The sequence below is a fragment of the Lissotriton helveticus genome, chromosome 11, assembly GCF_964261635.1.
Source record: "Lissotriton helveticus chromosome 11, aLisHel1.1, whole genome shotgun sequence".
Lineage (NCBI taxonomy): Eukaryota > Metazoa > Chordata > Amphibia > Caudata > Salamandridae > Lissotriton > Lissotriton helveticus.
Window position 1 is genome coordinate 464,961,688 of NC_136072.1, and position 20,071 is coordinate 464,981,758.

The 20,071-nt window shown below is 46.9% G+C and overlaps 1 protein-coding gene across 3 annotated transcripts in view; it reads left to right on the forward strand.

Annotated features, from left to right (window-relative positions):
- Window positions 1-20,071, forward strand: part of ATG16L1 (autophagy related 16 like 1) — a 78,095-nt gene that overhangs the window by 44,897 nt on the left and 13,127 nt on the right. For all 3 annotated transcript variants that reach the window (XM_078666023.1, XM_078666021.1, XM_078666022.1), the window contains 3 exons: window positions 6,683-6,788; window positions 7,237-7,386; window positions 16,265-16,312. In XM_078666023.1, coding sequence (XP_078522149.1) covers window positions 6,683-6,788; window positions 7,237-7,386; window positions 16,265-16,312 — 304 coding nt within the window. The remainder of the gene's footprint in view (window positions 1-6,682; window positions 6,789-7,236; window positions 7,387-16,264; window positions 16,313-20,071) is intronic.

Consider the following 20,071-nt stretch of genomic DNA (forward strand, 5'->3'; position numbering starts at 1 on the left):
TCTATCCTTAAGACCTCGAAAAATAGCCGCAACTTCAGTAGCCACAGCATTGTCCTGAGGACCAAATAATTAAGAGCTAATCTTCCGTGTCGGGAGTATCCAGGCCCAACTAATGAATTTAGCCACACCTATAACCACCAGTTTTGAAGTATCGGTTTTCAGTATTCTATTCGCTACCTGCGCGGATCTTTTATTTTTTTTCTTTGTTCGTTTTTTTTTTTTTTTTTTTTTTTTTTTTTACACACTTGTATGGCGCACAGCTACCCAAAAAGGGTTTCCCGGCGCCGAGACATATCACTGAACGGAGGTATGAGATGAGCTGATCATTAAAGTTATTTCTCGAAAAGCCAGGTCTTGATGCTTTTCCTGAACCTGGCATAGTTGTCTTCCTTGCGAATGTGAGGAGGGAGTGCGTTCCAGAGAGTGGGCCCTAGGAATGAAAAGGACCTCCCTCCCATTCTCGCCAGTTTGAACCTAGGTACCCCAAAATTTGCTGCAGTTTGAGAGCGCAAATTCCGTCCAGGAATGTAAGGGCGGGGCAGTGCTAGCAGGTATTTTGGTGCCGTACCGGCTTTGATCCTAAATATGTAGCTCAGGGCTTTGAACCTGATGCGGTTTTCAACCCTGAGCCAATGCAGGTCCTTCAGGTGTTTCGATACACTGGCGGTTTTCGGAATTTTGCATAGAAGTCTTGCGGCTGAATTTTGAACAAGTTGCAGCTGCCTGATTACAGCCTGATTCGACCCCAGATAAAGAATGTTGCCGTAGTCAAGACGAGAAGTAATAAGTGCATTGACTACAGTCTTTTGGGTCGCAGAGGGCAGCATCCAGAGGATTTTCCTCAGCCACTTCATGATGGTAAAACAGAGGCCTACGGCTTTGTTGGCTTGTTGTTTCATGGAGAGGGCATTGTCGATCGTGACCCCAAGGTTTCTTACTTGGGTGGCTGGTATGGGGAGGTTTCCTAACTCAGAGGGCCAGTGTGAGGCGTTCCATAGGTCTTTGTTTATCCCCAGAAGGAGGATCTCCGTTTTCTCACCATTTAACTTCAGCTGATTGGTAGACATCCAGCTGAAGATGTTGTGAAGCCCCTGTCTGAGAAGGAACGGGGCTAGGGGATTAGATTCAGACAGTGAGAAGATGATATGCGAGTCATCCGCATAAGTCATGAGGGTGAGTCCTGATCTGTCTGCTAAGTCAGCCAGCGGTCGGAGGTAGAGGTTAAAAAACAATGGGCTCAAGATAGCGCCCTTGGGTACTCCATGCGGGGCGCTGAACGTTTCTGAGCCAGCAAGGGAAGATGTGATCTGAAACGTCCTTTGTGTCAGGAAAGACCTTATCCACTTGAGTGCGGCACCACAGATACCAATTCTACTAAGCGTGGCAAGTAGTTTATTGTGTGAGATGGTATCAAAGGCCGCACTCGGGTCTAACAGAATGAGTGCGACTGTTTGAACCTCATCTAGGAGTTTCCTGATGATTTTGGTTACTCCTAGTAGAGCAGTTTCGGTGGAGAAACCTGCTCTAAAACGGGTGAAGTAGGGAATTTTCTTCAGTGCAAAGGGTAAGGGCGGAGTGGATGTGTCTTTCTAGAAGTTCAGAGAAAGCTGGGAGAAGAGATATGGGTCGGTAATTGGCTAGCAGTTCGGGGTTGGCTGTGGGTTTTTTCAGAAGTGGACTGACCATGGTGTGTTTCCAGAGTGTAGGGACTGTGGAGAGTTGGAGGGAGGAGTTTAGTGTCGACGATGATGTTCAGGGATGGAGCGTCCAGTTGTTTCAAGACACTAATGGGTATCTGATCACGGGGGGAGCCTGACTTGCTGTTCTTGAGGGTGGACCTTAGTGACTCAAGGGTAATAGGAGGCCAGTGTTCCAAGATATTCATTTTAGCCGGCATGGGAACCATGTCATCTTGTGGGTCATTTGCAGTGGTGTTCTTATTTATGTCAATAATGACCTTGTTAATTTTTTCAGTGAAGAAAACCGCGAGATCTTAACATTGTTGCTTGTTAAGAGGGCAGGCAGTTGCTGTAGTTTGCACACCCGCTAGTTCCTTACAGTATTGAAGAGCGTTTTTGCCCTTTTTGATGCTGTATTGATGGTATTAGATACATAAAGGGCTCGAGCTTTAATGCAGGCAGTGTGGTATTTATTCCTGGCTTTATGGTATGTCTCTTTTTTTTCGTGTGCGTAATCTTTACGTCACTGTCTTTCAAGCGCTTTGCACTTCGATTTTTCCGCTTTTAGGAGCTCATTAAACCAGGGGACTGGGGGGCGGTGAACGTTCCCTTTTGTGTGACAGGAAGGGAGACCGCCATCTGCGGCATTTCCAAGCCAAGCGTGAGTCGCGTTTGCAATGCTTTCCATATCGAGGCCAGGAGTTGGGGTATTTATGGCTAGAGTTTCATTCAGTTTTTCAAGGTCAAGCGACTTCCAATTTCTCATTGAAGTAGCTGGCCAGACTGGATTCAGCTGGGTAGGTGCTGATAGTGTTAGACTAAAATGAATAAGATGGTGGTCTGACCAGCAGATGGGAATAGTATTTCGCTATCTAATTTCAGGAATGTTAGAAAAAATAGGGTCGAGTAGGTGTCCTGCCTTGTGCGTGGGGCCAGAGTTAAGTAGTCTCACGTTCAATGCCGCTAGATCATCTAGCACGTTTGTGCATGAGGCGTTAGCTGGATCGTCAAAGTGCAAGTTTAAGTCTCCAATCAGTGAGGTTGTTGGAGGCTAGATGAAACGGTGTGATGTAGTTCGCTAGATTTGCAGCCCACGTGTTAGCATTTCCGGGGGGCCTGTACATCAGAAGACCGGAGAACGTAAAATTGGGATTAAGGGTGTTTTTAAAAAAAAAGGCAGCTTCACATTCAGGGATGTTGACCGACTCAAGGCTACATGTGAGTTCTCTGCAGAAGATAATTGCGATACCACCGCCTATTTTACCCGCTCTATCCCTCCTGGCAATAGCATAATTAGGCGGGAGAGCGGTAGCTACATCGGGACCAGCGCAAACATGTAGCCAAGTTTCTGTCAGGAAAAGTGCACTGGGTTTATTGTCCAGCAGTAGATTAAAAATGTCTAGTTTGTGTTGCGGTAGAGATCGACAGTTAATGCTATAAAAGAAAAAATCTTGAACCTGGGGATCTGTTTCTGCTTAGAATTACAGTCTCTTTGGTGAGGGTAGGGTTGGAAGTTAGTGAGTAAAATAGCAATTTGGGCAGGTGGTGCTTCCTATGAGCGAAGGCCTAAGTATAGTACAGTTGCTGTGTTTAGCAGGGCGTAAGGCCCTTAACTGCTCAGAGGTCATACCTGGGTTTGGCATGGCCGGCGAGGCATAGTTCCCTGCCCCGTCCTGACCCGTACGGGCCCAGACGGGCTGGTCTTAGGCTTGTCTTCGGCGCATATTTGGCGCTGGCGCAGCGCGTACTCGCTGCGCGTCGTAGAGGGCATCAGGTTTATGTAGAGGATGGGCTAGTCATCAGCTCCGCCTCCACACACTCGCCCAATGAGTGCCTGCCCCGGGCGGGAAGCCGGAAGAAGGTACCGCCCTGCACCCTCCACACTTAACAAGCCTAGCGCTTGCGGTGGACCGGGGCTGCTGGGGCGACAAGTGCCTCAGTGGTGAGTGCTATACAAAGTGCAGTTTAACGGGGTACACGGTGCAATTTTTGAAATCAATCTACACAGTGCTGTTTAAAAAATTTCACAGATCGCGCTATAAACTTTCAGTCGTTTCAGCGCATGTCGTTGGGGAGTGTCCGTAGAACAGGCTTCCAATTTAAAAAAATACTCGGTGCAATTTTCTAGTTCAATCACACAGCGGACTTAGGTTTCAAATAAGCGCTACAACCATACAATCGCTCAAGCAATTATCCCATTATCTGAGAAACTGGGCGTAGCCACAACCGTCTGGGTTGAAGATACTCTGGGCAAACAAAGAGGAAGTGGTCGACTGTTTCTATCAGATCCACACAAAAGGGGCATTGTCCACTGCCAGATGTATTCCAACTCTTCGTTAGACCTCGCAGCGGTAGGGAGCCAACTCTAAACTGGTGGTACAGCTTACGATCCTGTGACTTTGTTATAATATCCCAATATTCTTCAAGGAAGGGAACGTCCTTGATAACCAGGAATGTTGCAGTCAAAGAGCTGCCTGTCAAGGAAGCATGTCTCTTAACTAAAGTCCTATTCCAGTATGCATCCCTAAAAAGCTTTTTCGAGGGAAAGACAGCTGTATCAGGGTTAGACCATAACCCCCCCCCCCCATCCCCATGTCTGTCAATATAGTTTTGATTTCAGACAGCCAGGTAATCCTGTGTGAGCCCCCTAGTCCTTTAACTTCTAGCAGGGCCTTGGCATATAAGGACAATTCCGGTGTAGTCCACAGACGTCGCCAAAACGCCAGCGGTCTATACCGTGCCATGTCCTCAACAGGCTGACAACCTAAGTCATATAATAGGGGTATACATGGGGATGATTGTGGCAACCCAACAGCAGACCTAAGGAATTTATTTTGTGCCACCTTTAAGGAATCCAGATTACTAAATCCCCATAGTTCTGCACCGTACATTACAGCTGGACGAATTTTAGAGCCATTCATTTTGACCAGGGGAGCCATAGGTTTAGTTAAAGAATGCATGTGTTCTTTAAGCAAAGCTCCATCTAATTGGGTATACTTTAAGGTGAGTAGGTCTAACTGGGGCTTCCAGCTTAAGTTATCACTGAAGGTATCCCCAAGATAGGTAAAAATAGGTGTCTGTTCTAAGGTTGCTCCTCCCATATGAACCCTTGCTTTAACTGGTCTTGAGCCACGAAGGACCATAAACTTGGTCTTCTCCACATTGACCTCAAGCTCATGTTCGTGGCAAAATAACTCAAAACGAGAGTGCTAGCTGTAACCCCTGTCTAGTCTTGGATATTAAGAGTGTCTTTTGTAGTCTTTTCATAGTCGTTAAAGGTGATCCGTGGTAGAGGCTTTTGGTGTTATCGAGTTTGGACAGACCAAGAAGGATGATAGCCTGGACCTTGTGTGGAAATCCCAGGTTGGGGAAGATTCATCAGAGTTTTTATAGTAACTAAACTTGATCTTGCTAGTTTGTCCACTTGAGCATTCATTGGTAGCTTGGAGTCCATGGTCATTCTGAGGTTTCCTACTTTCTTTGATACTTTAGGCAGTGTTCCCAGATCTTCAGGCCAGGCGGTGAGTGGAGGGGGTCATAATGTTTCCAACCGCCACACATGAGTCTTTCAGTTTTGGTAGCAATCAGTTTGAGATGGCTCCACATCCTCTATTGATCTACTCCTCAGACAACTGAAAATTAGCAACTGTCAAATGTCTTTGGGGCATTCCAGTTGGAGTATTTACATCTCATCTGCATAGTTATAGCACATGAGGTGAAATTTATTGATTAGTGCTGGTAATAACTTCATAGAGATGTTAAAAAGCATGGGTCTGATGATAGAGCCTTGAGGGAACCCCTGCTTTTGTGAAGTGCGGTTTGGGTGACAAAATGTGGTTGGGGGGCATATGGATGATATTAGCTGTGTTGCGAAGGTAGGATGTGATCTAATGTAGATCAGTCCCCTGTATGCCAGCTTCGTAGAGTCTTTCTATCCGTGTCATGGTCAGCCACGTCAAAGGCAGCTGAGGGGTTCAAGAGGAGTAGCACAGCAACCCTGTTATGTCAACTGTTCTTTAAGTCATCCCAGATGGCAGAATCTCTGCCTCTTCCTGGATGGAAATCTGCAAGTATGGCATTATCTTCAATGAACTGTGACATCTGGTTCAGCGAGTCCGTTTTTTTTCTTCAGTAATGGGCGTATGAATGGCTTTTTGAGTTATTCTGGAAATCTTCCTATAGTTACGGAATTGTTGATGGTTCTTCTTGCTGGTGTGGCAGCATAGGTTTTTCAAGAATTCTCTTGAAAGTTTGCTGTGGACAGGGATCAGAGAGGCTTCCACAGCAGGCCTGCTTGCTTTGACTAGTTCCATAAATTCTTCATGTGAAATGTGTTGGGAAGGAACGAAGAGGCTGGGTTAGAGTATTCTTGGATTGTTTTGGAAAAGGGTCGGTGCTTGTGCTTTGTCTTTGCTTAAATATGAGTCCAACGTGTCTGCTTAGGCCGTGTAATGATTTGACAGTTTCTGTGAAGTCTTCAGAAACTGGATGAGCACCCTTCTAGGCAATATGGTTTACGAAATTCATTGAGCATTTGACAGAATTCTTTATTTGCACATTTTGAATCCTCCTGAATAGGACATTTTCTAAGCTTTTTTGATTGATGACTTGTATAATGGTAAGTTTTTGTAGGATGAGTTTGTCTTGAATGGTGTTTGTTTTGAGGCAGGCATGTTACATAAACTGAATTTGTGTCTAGATCTGTACTGGATGTTAGTTGTGTTTCTAAGTGTTGTTCTATAGTGACTTTGTTCCGCGGTCGATAGGTGGATGCAAGCAAGGTGGTTTTAGGTGAGTCTTTGTGTGGTTGATGGGAAGCAAGCAAATGGTGGTCTGACCATGTGACTGGAGTCATTGTTAAAAAGGTAATTTAGGTAAATGTAGATACATTTTCTCCATTAAGCTACAAAGGAGAAAAAAAAACACAGGAGTTTAATAAATCCTGGGCAAAATATATATTTGTACACATCAATGTCTGAGCAGTTTTTTCTTTCATGCTGTAGGTATAAAGACTGTGTTTGCTGGTTCCAGCTGCAATGACATTGTCTGCACGGAGCAGTGTGTGATGAGTGGCCACTTCGATAAGAAAATCCGTTTCTGGGATATCCGGTAAGAGACTGGGAAAGTGGGTATTGCATCTGGGAAAAATTTAGGCAAGGTCTACAGCTAAACGTAGTGTCCACTCTCCTAATTCCTGCCCACTCTTACCCCTCTACTATGGAAGATTATCTTTGTTCAGTGGTCTGTGTGATGAGCTGTAAAAGGTTTGATTGCCAGTGGATCCTGTTCTGTCGACTCCCACAGTTGCTTATCTGTCCCATCATTCTACAGATGTGCTTTGAATGGACAGATTGACTGCTTACAGATAGGATGCTCTCCTAAGTGTTTGAGGTTTGAGAACTGAACTTGCCCCAGGCCGTCTGTTTTGCGTATGGGGATTGCCCTGTGGTCCTTTCTTGATGAGTGTGTTCACTGAGCTGAAAGTGGCTTTTTAGTGTTATTTATTTATTTCTTTATTTATTGCGAGTGCAAAATCATGATGTCCATTCCATTCAAGGTCTGAGAGCACAGTTCGGGAGCTGGACCTTCAGGGGCGAATCACAGCTTTGGACTTGAATCCTGATAAATCAGAGCTCCTGAGCTGCTCACGAGATGACCAGCTAAAGATCTATGATCTACGAGCCAATGCAATCAGACATACTTTTAGGTGAGTATACTTTTTAGAGGTAGACTTGTGTACTATTATGGTAGCTGAGATTTTTACTTGTCTCTGGCATTCCTGTCGGTCATTGGGGAAAGGATGTAGCCTTACGGCTAGAGCGGTTGACCTCCAAGCTGGGGAACCGCGTTCGGGTCTCTGCAATGACTCTCAATTTCCTGTGATTCTGGGAAAACCACTGAATCTCCCGTACCAAAATAAAATAAAATGAATGCGTCCTTGTAACGAAACTGGTGCTGTGTAAAGCACTCTGATAACTGATATCTTCGTGTCTAGTTTGCGTCCATGCAAGTGTGTCCCCCAGAGAAGGCCAGGTTCAGTGGGGGCCATGAAGCAGATCATAGCTACTGGACCTCAACCCCTGTGGTTCAGGTAGTTTTTCACTCACTCGCACCTAGGTCTCTGAAAACTTGGCTAAGTACAACTCTTACTTCAATTGTCTGTCCGGGTAGCGAGGTTTGCAGTGGTAGGCTTATCATGGAGGTAGCTTGGAGGTCAAGCGCCTCATTAAATAATTAACCAATAGACAAAATGCCTTCAATGCCCAACCCAATGCTAGTTTTCTTAGGAAATCCATGTCATTTTAATAGCACCGTATCATTAAATACTGCGCAATCTAACATATGTGGTAGTGTCCCTTTGAGCAAATCTAATTTGTGGCACAACACCTCGAGAGAGAGAGACCCTTCTAGATGGCCTGTATTGGTTTGGTGCCCCCCTTTCTGATCGTGTAAAGCATGAGTCAAGCTCTGGTGCAGTCTCGGAGTTTCCACAGGCAAGTACACACTCAGTTCAAGCCTTGTGGAATTTCTAAAGGTAGTCGTGTCTGCATGCTCCTCACTTCAGGGCCTGACTCTCATCCCTCCCGCACAGAAATGCAGACAATAGACTTCATTGTCTGGCAACTTCCATCTTGTGCTATGCAGGCCAGGGGCATCCAAATGATTTCCACTGCTGTTGTTTCTTAGGCTCACTCACACACTTCCACCTGTCACTACACATGAGCCCACTCTAGACGTACACATGGTATGCCAGTGCAAGTCTCAGTGCATAGACACAAAAGGATGAATTTTACACAAGTTTGGCCAGTAAGTCTCACTCCCAGACATTATAAAGTCTGGTCACACTTCTTAAAACACAGTATGCTGCTCACTATTGTTTAAGTAAATAACAGGAGTCACATAGACCAGGTTGAGATCTGGGTGAGCACGAGAAAGCTAGCAACAATGTCTCAATCTGATTCAATAAACAAGCATTGGCATAACCAATAGGTCTTGCCTTTGGGACCTTATAAGTGTTTAGACATGCAGCGGTTGATGTAAGGATTTTGTGCTGCATACCTAAATACTTATAAGGTCCCAAAAGCGAGACCTATTGGCTATGCCAATGCTTGTTTAAACACTGTAAACAACAAGTATTGGTGAATGTAACTTCTTTTCAGAGTGCATGAACTTAAGAGGGAAAGAAAGGGTTTAGGGACAGAAAGGTAGAGAGGGCAGAGTAGGGTGGTGGGGGTGGCAAGAGTAGGATGAGGCAGGCAGGGAGGGAGGGAGAAGGAGCAAGGGGGGAGGGAGTAGACACGAGACTGAGGGAAGAGAGGGGAGAGGAAGCAGGGCAGAGAGAAGGAGGGGTGACAGACAAGGGCACTGAGTTCCCGAGCACGACTGCAGCATTGGAAGAGGGGAGATAAGTGAAAGACAGTCGCTAGAAGATTAAGAGACCGTGACTTGGGTACAACTGAAGAGACCAGCTGAAATGGGAGGAAGAAGAGGAGGCGACCGACTGGGCAGAGGAAGAGTTTGACGTGCACACACAGGGTCTGATAGAAAGTAGCCAGCAGGGCTGATAGGGGCAGGGTGGGCTCCAGAGGGACTCTTGTCCTGGGGTGTGCATTGTACTGAGAGACAAGCTGCGAGGCCAGCAGGCGTGCTGCAGCAGTGACAGACTGGAGACAAAGGTGAGAGACAAGCGCTAGGCCTGTATGAGACAGTCACTGTAAAATAGAGTCCGGTGGAAGAGATGGGTAGGAAGAGGACCCAAGAGACAGGGTAGCGGGGGAACAGAGCAGGAGTCCCTAAAGAGTTAGAGAGAATGCTCTGCTTAGAAAAAAATAAGTGCAACACCCAAATAATTTTAAATACTAAGCACAACTCTAAGAACAAGCAGGAAGGAGGCGGGTGTATGTGCGGCGGGCTGTGGGGAGCACAACAGAAGGCCTGAATCGAGGAAAGAGGTGCAGATAGTTAAGAAGGCACAGAAACGGGCACTCCAATTGGTGGAAGCGGAGATACAGATGGGCGACAAAGCAGACAAAAGGCAAGAGTGAACAAGAGGGAGGGGTGGGGGGGAAGTGCGTACGCGTGCTAAGTAGCAGCTGTTTGCATCTATTTCAAATCACATACTCGTGGCGCGCCGCTGCGCACTCCCGCAAGGCGTATGCCGCCACAAGCACGGGTATGTGCTTGGAAAAACAGCTGCACGACGGCTATAGGTCTCCTATGCAGTGCATAGGAGGGACTTAAAAAGGCTAATACACATGTATACAAGACATTACATAAAGGAAACAAAAGGAAGACTCCTAGTAGTTTGTTCAAATATGCTCATCGCATCATATATTTGAAAATATATTTTATACTAGACAGTTATATCAGTACTGTGAGCATAAAATGCAGAGGCACCCTAAGAAACTTGGTGCACGTTGTGCTCGTGACATGAAAGTGACGGCGCAAGTGACAAGTGGAAAAACACAGCAAAGGCGCAGTGATAAAGTGATGAATATATGTACAAAATAATTGGTTCAACACAAAAGGTATTTTGGATGATTGATCAAGGTTTAAAGTGATTCTGTGAACCAAAGTTGATTATGCGCCGTGAGTTGCGCTGGTAAATTGGTTGACGTTTCGATTCTATTTGTTCAGGACCGGGTAGCCAATTAGAGGGTGCTGGAGATGGAGAGACGTAGTGGACAAAGATGTGTCCAAAGGTTGTTCAAGGAGCCGGCGTCCTAAATATGGTCCTTGCATGTGGTGCAGTATAGGAGGCCGTCAATTTAACTGTATGGGTACTCTAAAGGATATCCCAGCAAGGTACTGGGAAAGGCGAGGGGCAGGGTTGGGTCCCTGATTCACTGCATGTCACGAGACACCGAAGGACATGGCACACGCTTGTGGTGGCCCGGAGATACTCGTGCCACGTCGCTCACTTGGATTCAATCCACCCCGCCAACTATTTCAAAATACGGATCCTTGTACCCGTTATCGCCGCCGTGCATCAGGGACCCGACCTGTCCCTTCGCCTTTCCCAGTACTGGAATACCATTGGAATACCTATAACGTTAAATTGACATCACGTTGTTCGGGGTGACTACAGCACCCAGGGTCTTCACCCAAGTGTCTAGCAGTAGTTGCGGCCCACTTATGTCTTCCCTTATCTGGACGACTGGCTCATAAAAGCCAGGTCACACAGCAGCTGTGTGCAACACAGCCAACAATCCAACTGCTTCACGACTTTGGATTCACGGTAAACCTCATCAAATCCCACCTCCAACCGTCCAGCATAAGTCAATATCTAGGGGCTACCATAGACACTTCAAAAGCTCTAGCATACCCCAGCCCAGATAACCGCCATACAAGCTCTATTGAAAACATTTCAGCCTCAACGCACTCTGCCAGCTCAAGTGTTCATGGAGCTAATGGGGATGAAGAACTCTTGCATTTTCATCGTCCCTTATGCAAGACTCCACATTCGTCCCTTACAGGAGTGTTTGACACGTCAGTGGAACCAGGCTCAAGGTCCGCTAACCGATCTAGTGTTGGTTGACGACAGCACCGATCACTCTCTGCAGTGGTGGAACACACAAACCTTTCCAAAGGGTGGCCGTTCCTCGACCCAGTTCAACAGATAGTGCTAACAGCAGACTCATCTCTCACAGGCTCATCTTCAAACCCATACCATTGAGGGCATGTAGACCCCTCAACCGAATCAATTCCACATAAATTACCTGGAATTGTTGGCGATCTTCCTAGCGTTAAAATCTTTTCAACTCCACCCCGTAGGCCAAGCTGTCCTGGTCCGTACAGACAACATGACAGCAATGTATTACATACAAAAACGGGGGGACACACTGTTTCCAGCTTTCACACCTAGCTCAAAGCATACGGAGATGGGCCATTCCTCAACATATATCTCCTTGCAGAACACCTACCAGGAGTACACAATCAGATTGCAGATCTGCTCAGTCGTCAGACAGCAGATCCACAAATGGGAACTTCATCCTCCAGTTCTGCTTTCATTCTTTCAAATATAGGGTCACCTAGAAATAGACCTGTTCGTCACACACCAAAATGCCCAAGCTTCTCATCCAGGCATCCACACCCATTGGCCATAGGCAATGCGCTATGGATGAACTGGTCAGGCAAATTTGCTTGCGCGTTGCCGCCTCTCCCACTCATTCCGCTAGTTGTTTGGAAGCTCAGACAGCATTCCCTCACAATGAACCACATTGCTCCCACATGGGCCTGTCAGCCAAGGTTCACAACCCTTTACAATTTCTCACCTGGAAAGTAGCTTTCATAATTGCCATCACCTCTCTCAGGAGAATTGGTGAACTCCAGGCATTAACCATACAAGAACCATTTCTACGAATTCACCATAACAAAGTGGTTCTTAGGACTAACCCAAGATTTCTAAGTTGTGTCTGCTTTTCACCTTAACCAGTCTGTAGAATTACCAGTGTTTTTCCCTCTACCAGACTCTGTAGCAGAACAAGCTCTTCACACGCTAGACGTGAAAAGAGCAATACTTTACTACGTTGAAAGAACAAAATCCTTTAGAAATACTAGACAACTTTGTGTCTTTCTCCCCACCTCATAAGGGCAATCCTATCTCAAAAATAGGAATTGCAAGGTTAATTGTTAAATGCATCCAAATATGCTATGCTAAAGCCAAACGCACATTAACCATTCCCCCTAGAGCTCACTCCACACGTAAACTAGGGGCATCTATGGCATTCTTAGGGAACATTCCCCTAGAAGATGAAGAAAGCATTTTGGGACCTCTTGCAACGGAGATGGGGCTCAGAGTTGACCGTTTGAGTTATTTTTTTCTCTCCTATGATTATGCAGCCTTAATACTCTTCGGGCTAAGTCTGATTCTCCTAGTTGGTAACTGGGGGTTCTACGACTAGTGTCTTCTAGCTCTGGGAGCTTGGCAGAAGAGTTAGCTCAGCTGGTTCTTCATTAGCACCCAAGCAAGTTCTGGTACCAGTAGGCGGGGTCCCCACTTCCAGTTGCCTACGCCTCTCAGCTTGCTGAGTGAGGGTATAGACATCTTGAGTGCGAACTGAAGTGAGGTTGGTGCCGAATGAGGATATAAAAAATGAATAACGACATTACCCTAGATCAGAGGTCTTCAATCTGTTGGGCGCGACCCCCAGGGGGGTCGTGGAGTCCTGGGAAGGGGGTCGCAGATTCTGTCCGAGCGTGCAGTTCCTGTGTGGTTTGCCTTAGTGGCGTCGGGCTGATTGAGGGTGCTCATGGCGGAGGCCTAATACACACAGAGGGGGGAAAAACATAAAAGTCTCATTAACAAGTAAAAGGTCTTTTAAAGACCTGTGAAGTACTCGGGTGTGGCTTCCTGTGTCCCTGAAGCTGTTTCAGCAGAGCTCACATACACAAGGGGGGGGTGGCTGGGGAGTAGGTTGTAGCCCTTTGAGTTCAATGGAGGTTGAGTCCCTGGAGCTGTGGGTCCCGCCAGTAAAGCACATGAAAGGTCCTCTCCTCCTCCCCCCCCCCCCCCACCCCCTCTCCGACACGTCCCATAAATCATTGGTTCAAGTCCCACGAGCCCTCATGACTGTGACCGAGAAATGTGCCAGAGTCTGTTCTTCATGGTGAGATGTTGTTACAGCCTGTCTGCCCGGCCCCCAGCAGGGAGGCACAGAGGTGCCCTCCCATGAGAGAAGAAGTAAGAAGACGCAGAGATACGGACCCCCCACCCCATGAGAGAGGCACAGAAAAGGTGGATGGATGAAAGGGTGGATGAAAAGTTGGATGGGTGGATGAAAAGTTGGATGGGTGGATGAAAAGTTGGATGGGTGGATGAAAGGGTGGATGGGTGGATGAAAGGGTGGGTGGATGGTGGGTGGGTGGGTGGATGGTGGGTGGATGAAAAGGTGGATGGGTGGGTGGATGAAAGGGTGGGTGGATGGATGAAAGGGTGGGTGGATGGATGAAAGGGTGGGTGAATGGATGGTGGGTGGATGGATGGATGGATGGATGGATGGATGGATGGATGAATGGTGGGTGGATGGATGGATGGATGGATGAATGGTGGGTGGATGGATGAATGATGGATGGATGGATGGATGGATGAATGATGGGTGGGTGGGTGGATGAATGGTGGGTGGGTGGGTGGATGAATGGTGGGTGGGTGGGTGGATGAATGGTGGGTGGGTGGATGAATGGTGGGTGGGTGGATGAATGGTGGGTGGGTGGATGAATGGTGGGTGGATGGATGGATGGATGAATGGTGGGTGGATGGATGGATGAATGGATGAATGGTGGGTGGATGGATGGATGAATGGATGAATGGTGGGTGGATGGATGAAAGGGTGGGTGGATGGATGGATGGATGACCGGATGGATGGATGGATGGATGTATGCATGGAAGGAAGGAAGGATGAAAGGGTAGATGGATGTATGGATGGATAAAAGGTTGCATAGATGAAGGATGGATGTGTGAAAAGGTGGGTGGATGAATGATGGGTGGATGGATGAAAGGGTAGATAGATGTATGTATGGAAGGATGAAATGGTAGATGGATGATGGATGGATAAAAGGTTGCATGGATGAAGGATGGATGTGTGAAAAGGTGGATGAAGGATGGGTGGATAGATGAAGGATGTATGGATGGATGGATGGATGATGGATGGATGGATGGATGGATGGATAAAAGGTTGCATGGATCATGATGGATGTGTGAAATGGTGGGCAAGTGGGTGGGTGGGTGGGTGGATGGATGGATGGATGGATGGATGGGATGAGGTCTAACCGGTGCAGTTATGGCTGTCGATAGTTGTTGATGATGAGGAGGACCAGTTTCTAGAAACTTTTGTTGGAAGGGGGTCCTTAAGCCTAAAAAGGTTTTACAAGGGGTACTCGGCATCAAAAAGTTTGAAGACCTCTGCCCTAGATGAAATCTGTAAGTACAATCTGGTCTACACCTCACACGTTCACAAAACACTATTGTGTAGACATGCAAGCAAAACCAGCTAGTGTAGGCCAGGCTGTATTAAGAACCCTTTTTCAAACCACTGCAACAGATACAGGTAGCCACTGCTAAGGGGATAACTGCTGTATAGTCTATGCATAAGTATACGATCTACGGCTCCTATGCCTCGAACGGAAAATGCTACTTACCAGTATGCATCTGTTCTTGGCATGTAGAGCTGTAGCTTCGTATATGCCCACCTGCCTCCCCAAATAACTATCTGTTCCAGTGCTCTCTTACTTGGATACATTACACATGGACATCTTTTCTAATTCTTACTAACTCCATCATAACCCTCCATGGCAAAAAAGTACCTTGTGACTACAAAGACTTCTTCCAAGACAAAAACAAAGTGCAAACGTCAGAGCCCAACACCAGATGTCGATCTATGCATAAGTATACCAATCTACAGCTCTACATGCAAAGAACAGATGCACCCCATATAGCGCTTACTACCCCATACGATGCGTCAAAGAGCTTTTTCGGTGAGTGGCACGCTACTCCGGGACCCGTAAAGGATTAGCTTTGAATTAGTATAGTGAAATATGAAAGTAATTTAAGTGGTGGATAGGTTAGTCAGTTATTTGGATTCCGAAGGATAGAGGAAAAAATGGTTTGTATTTATATAGCTCTTGCTACCCCTGATGGTGTTGAAGCATTTTTTTGGGGGGCAAGTAATACGCTACTCCGGAAACCCATATGTACAAAATAGTGTTGCTAAATATGACTCTTGTGCGATTTTAAATGGAATTGGATTGGCTAAAGACTTTCTTCCCAATATACTTTTGGTATTCCATTATCTAGTAGGTATTAATTTTATCTCTGGCCACTCAACAGTGGTCCAATGTACTCGGCGGCATAATGCAAAATATTGGTGCTTCCCTGCAGATATTTATTGACTTGGCTCAGAGATGGGCTGAGGCACAGAATAGTTAAAGTAAGAGAATGGGCACTATGTAAAAGCGTTTGTTTCATAAATTCAATTTAAAAAAAACACCTTTACAAAAAGCTGTATCTTAAATTGTGAGAGCAGAGACACCGAACTCCAAATTTCTACCAGCTCCCAATTGGCGGATACACTTGTAAGATGTTACAAGGCAGCTCCAAAGCCAACCTATGGGAGAAATGAGCTTTGGTTTAGTGAAAAACTAAATTAGTAGTTTTGCAGCATAAATTATTTCTCGGTTTGCATGCTGTGCATTATTCCGCCATGTAGTGGTTTGGTCCGGGATTTTTCTTTTTAAACTTTTTTTTTGTGTATTCTCCTACATGGGCCATTGACTGAAAATCCTGCTTTTTTTTAGCTGTTCAAGCTGCAAGGGGCACAGAATGCAGCATGCTGTTCCCACATGCCTGCACATAGTGTGGTTTCTGATTGAACCCCCTTGGAAAAAATATTAGTTCAAATAGTGGTGGCATGCCAAATAATGCCCTCTTTCTACTTAGCACAAATATAAAACTCTGCCACAGCTTGATGTAGTTGCTAAATCAAACTTCACACTATATACTCCTTGCATTCTTGTTTTCTATGGCCCTTTTCTTACGGAGCTATAATTTACCTCTTGGGTGTTAACTTGCAGTTTACATCTCTTCACAGTGCCCAGGGATTTAAGTGTGGTTCGGACTGGACAAGAGCCATATTCAGGTGGGTAAAGAGGGTTGTGCTTGTTGGGTAGTTAACAAAATGATTTGACATGGGTATACCATGGGATAATGTGGAAGACCTGGAGACTGTGTTAAAGCACTTGTGACCCATTTTCTTATGGTCTCCAGGTGTGTCTGTTTTTAAAATGTTTTCACCTACATAGTACCTGTCAGAACTTAAGTTCTGACTAATACACCTACATAGTACCTGTCAGAACTTGAAGTTCTGACTAATATAATGTTTTAAGACTATCTTCTTGTGGGACACTGTCATAGAATTAGTTGACCAACCTGCCCTGCTTACGCTTTCACAGGTGCTTATGGGCCACAGGGACAGGTAATGGTTTTTCTGATGTGAAACATGGCTGAACTTTGCATATCTGACGCATTGTGAAATTAAATGATCTGATTAAGACTTCTAGCTGCAGATGCCATACCTTTCAATTTACCAGGTGCCAGGCTGGATCCGGATATTTTTACTGAGCAATACACTATGCGCACCTCATCTGGTTGCTCCATTTGGCTCCACGTGACGTGGTATGCCTCGGTTATGATGTAGCTGTACCTATTTAGGAGTCACGCAGATGTCAGTTTTTTGTTGTTTTGGGGTTTTTTCTGTGCTAGTTAAGCACAGATGTGGTAAGAGATACCCCTCTGTCGCTTTTTAGGTCTCGCCTGTCGATGCGCATGCGCATCGAGCTTGCGAGCCTATTGCGGCTTAAACAACCTTTAACTAAGAAGCAAGGAATCGTGGCGATTCCTTGCAGTGCCCGTGACTTTTAAGCTCAATGCGCATGTGCATTGAGCTTAAAAGCGCGTGCACATCAGTTCCCTCCGCCGCAATCGCAGTCTGTTCCCTCACCCGCATTCCTCCGACACCTTTTGAAGTGAAGCTTATCTTCACTTCAAAGGCCCCGGCTTCTTCACACCCACATGCCGCTCTCCCCGCTCCGCCCCCTCCCCTGCCCGCCGTGTGCATTTCTCCTACACCCCCTCCCCACAGCAATGCCCTCCGTCTGTTTTACAATTTGAAGAGGTAATCGGAGTGCCTCCTCACATTTCACTTCACTGCCTCCCAACCTCCCTTCCAAACTCTCCAAGTTTCTGCCTCTTTCACTCTCTCTTCCAACTCTCTCCCCCCTCTCCATTTACTTACACAAATCTCGCAGATACCCCAAGCAGCAGTGCCCGCACTACCAATCCTTCTGTTATGCCACATCTCTCAGCTTACAGATTCCTTCGCTCTTTCTTTTACTCTCCACGTTTCTGCCTCTTTCACTCTCTCTTCCAACTCTCTCCCCCCTCTCCATTTACTTACACAAATCTCGCAGATACCCCAAGCAGCAGTGCCCGCACTACCAATCCTTCTGTTATGCCACATCTCTCAGCTTACAGATTCCTTCGTTCTTTCTTTTACTCTCCACGTTTCTGCCTCTTTCACTCTCTCTTCCAACTCTCTCCCCCCTCTCCATTTACTTACACAAATCTCGCAGATACCCCAAGCAGCAGTGCCCGCACTACCAATCCTTCTGTTATGCCACATCTCTCAGCTTACAGATTCGCACTTTCTTTTCCTCTCAACGATTCTGCCTCTTTCACTCTCTTACAACTCTCTCCCCCCTCTCCATTTACTTACACAAATCTCGCAGATACCCCAAGCAGCAGTGCCCGCACTACCAATCCTTCACACACGCAACGCCACTCACACACGCAACGCCACTCACACACGCAACGCCACTCACACACGCAACGCCACTCACACACGCAACGCCACTCACACACGCAACGCCACTCACACACGCAACGCCACTCACACACGCAACGCCACTCACACACGCAACGCCACTCACACACGCAACGCCACTCACACACGCAACGCCACTCACACACGCAACGCCACTCACACACGCAACGCCACTCACACACGCAACGCCACTCACACACGCAACGCCACTCACACACGCAACGCCACTCACACACGCAACGCCACTCACACACGCAACGCCACTCACACACGCAACGCCACTCACACACGCAACGCCACTCACACACGCAACGCCACTCACACACGCAACGCCACTCACACACGCAACGCCACTCACACACGCCACTCATCCACGCAACGCCACTCATCCACGCAACGCCACTCTTCCATTTGCAAAAAGAAAAATATCTAACTATTCTATTGCGAGACCTATTGCATTTCCAATGCTTGTTGACAGCTTTCTTTTGTCTCAACTGTTTGTCGAAATTGTAATTTTTTACAACTTGGCGTGCGAGGATGTTTTTGAGGAAGACCGTTTTCAAGCCATTCGCTGCCTGCCACCGCATGTCATTTACCGACTTCCACCTCGCCTGTCTCTGTCTTGAGCACGTCCAGGATTCAAAATTGTGCTTGGATTGCAGGCCCATGGCTCTGGAGGCCTTGTGGGAGCGGACAATGAAGCACTTTGCGGCCCGGCAGTCATTACTGTCCAGTGAGTCTCTGAGATCCTGGTCCTGATTGAAGAAGAGGTGGTCGCGGAACCCCTCCAGGAGCCCAAAGTCCTCTTCATCCCACTCTATGTCTTCGGGACACTTGGAAGAGGCATACAAAGAAGTCGCCCAAGCGGACTTCATCTTCACCTCACCATGTCTGAGCCCCATCGGGCTTGTCTACGGCGCCTGTGGGTCCTTATGGATCCGATCTAGGTTGATGCTGGTCGTGCCAACGTGACCTCCTCCAACGTCAGACCCTGTGTCGTTGCCGCTGGTGCCCACTGGCAGTACCAGCCCCATCCTTATCCCGGACGACTTGGTTCGGTACTGATTGAAACCAGGAGTTATATGTTGTCACGGAGCACTTTGAGGATGTACTAGGCTTGGGAGAGGAGTGGGAGGGGGTCCTTAGACCATCTGGAACACCAGGATGACTGCACAGAGCATTTGGACTGGTACAGGGAACTTGTGGAAGCTAGTGGGTGTCCAGGCCAATCTGACGGACATGCCTTCAATGAAACTTGTCTATTTGAGGAAAAGGAAGATTTAGCCCTGGTCAGGTTCAAGATCTCTCAAGCTATAGCCAGAACCTTGGGCCACTCCTCGTGCCCAGTTTACCGTACGCCCTTTTCGTGCCAATTAAATGGGTTTCCAGCTGTGTCACCTCTATCCGAGGCACCGTCCTACGCAGACTTGCCGAGCAGGGATGTGGACGCATTACATTCCGACCCAGGAATGGAGGTCAGAAGTCGTATGCAGCCGCAGCCTCCAAGCACTCCTAGTCTGAATCTGCAAGACCACACTACTCTAGTTGGTGGGAGAATCCGTCGGTCTTCCCCACTGGAAATGCATAACATTGGGCAAGAGTATTGCAAATCATTCAGGAGGGCTATTCTCTGCACTTATTCTCTTTTCCTTCTCCCATTCTGCCAAATCAGAAATGGCTGACAGAGGATTATCTTAAATTGCTCCAGGAGGAAGTTACAGCTCTCTATAGAAAGGGTGCTAGTTACAGAAGTAGACAGTGGTTTTTATTCCCTCTACGTTCTGATTCCGAAGAATAAAGGGATGTGGCCCATGTTAGATCTTAGGACAGTCAAGGTCTTCCTTAAGATGAAGTTCAAGCTGCTCACTCTAGCACAGGTCTTGTGTGCTCTATTCCACGATGACTGGGTGGTAGCGTTGCACCTGCAGGATGCATATTTTCCCGACCCCATCCTGCTGTGCCACAGGTGTCATCTGCAGTTCAAGTTAGGCCACACGCATTTTCAGTTTACCGTGC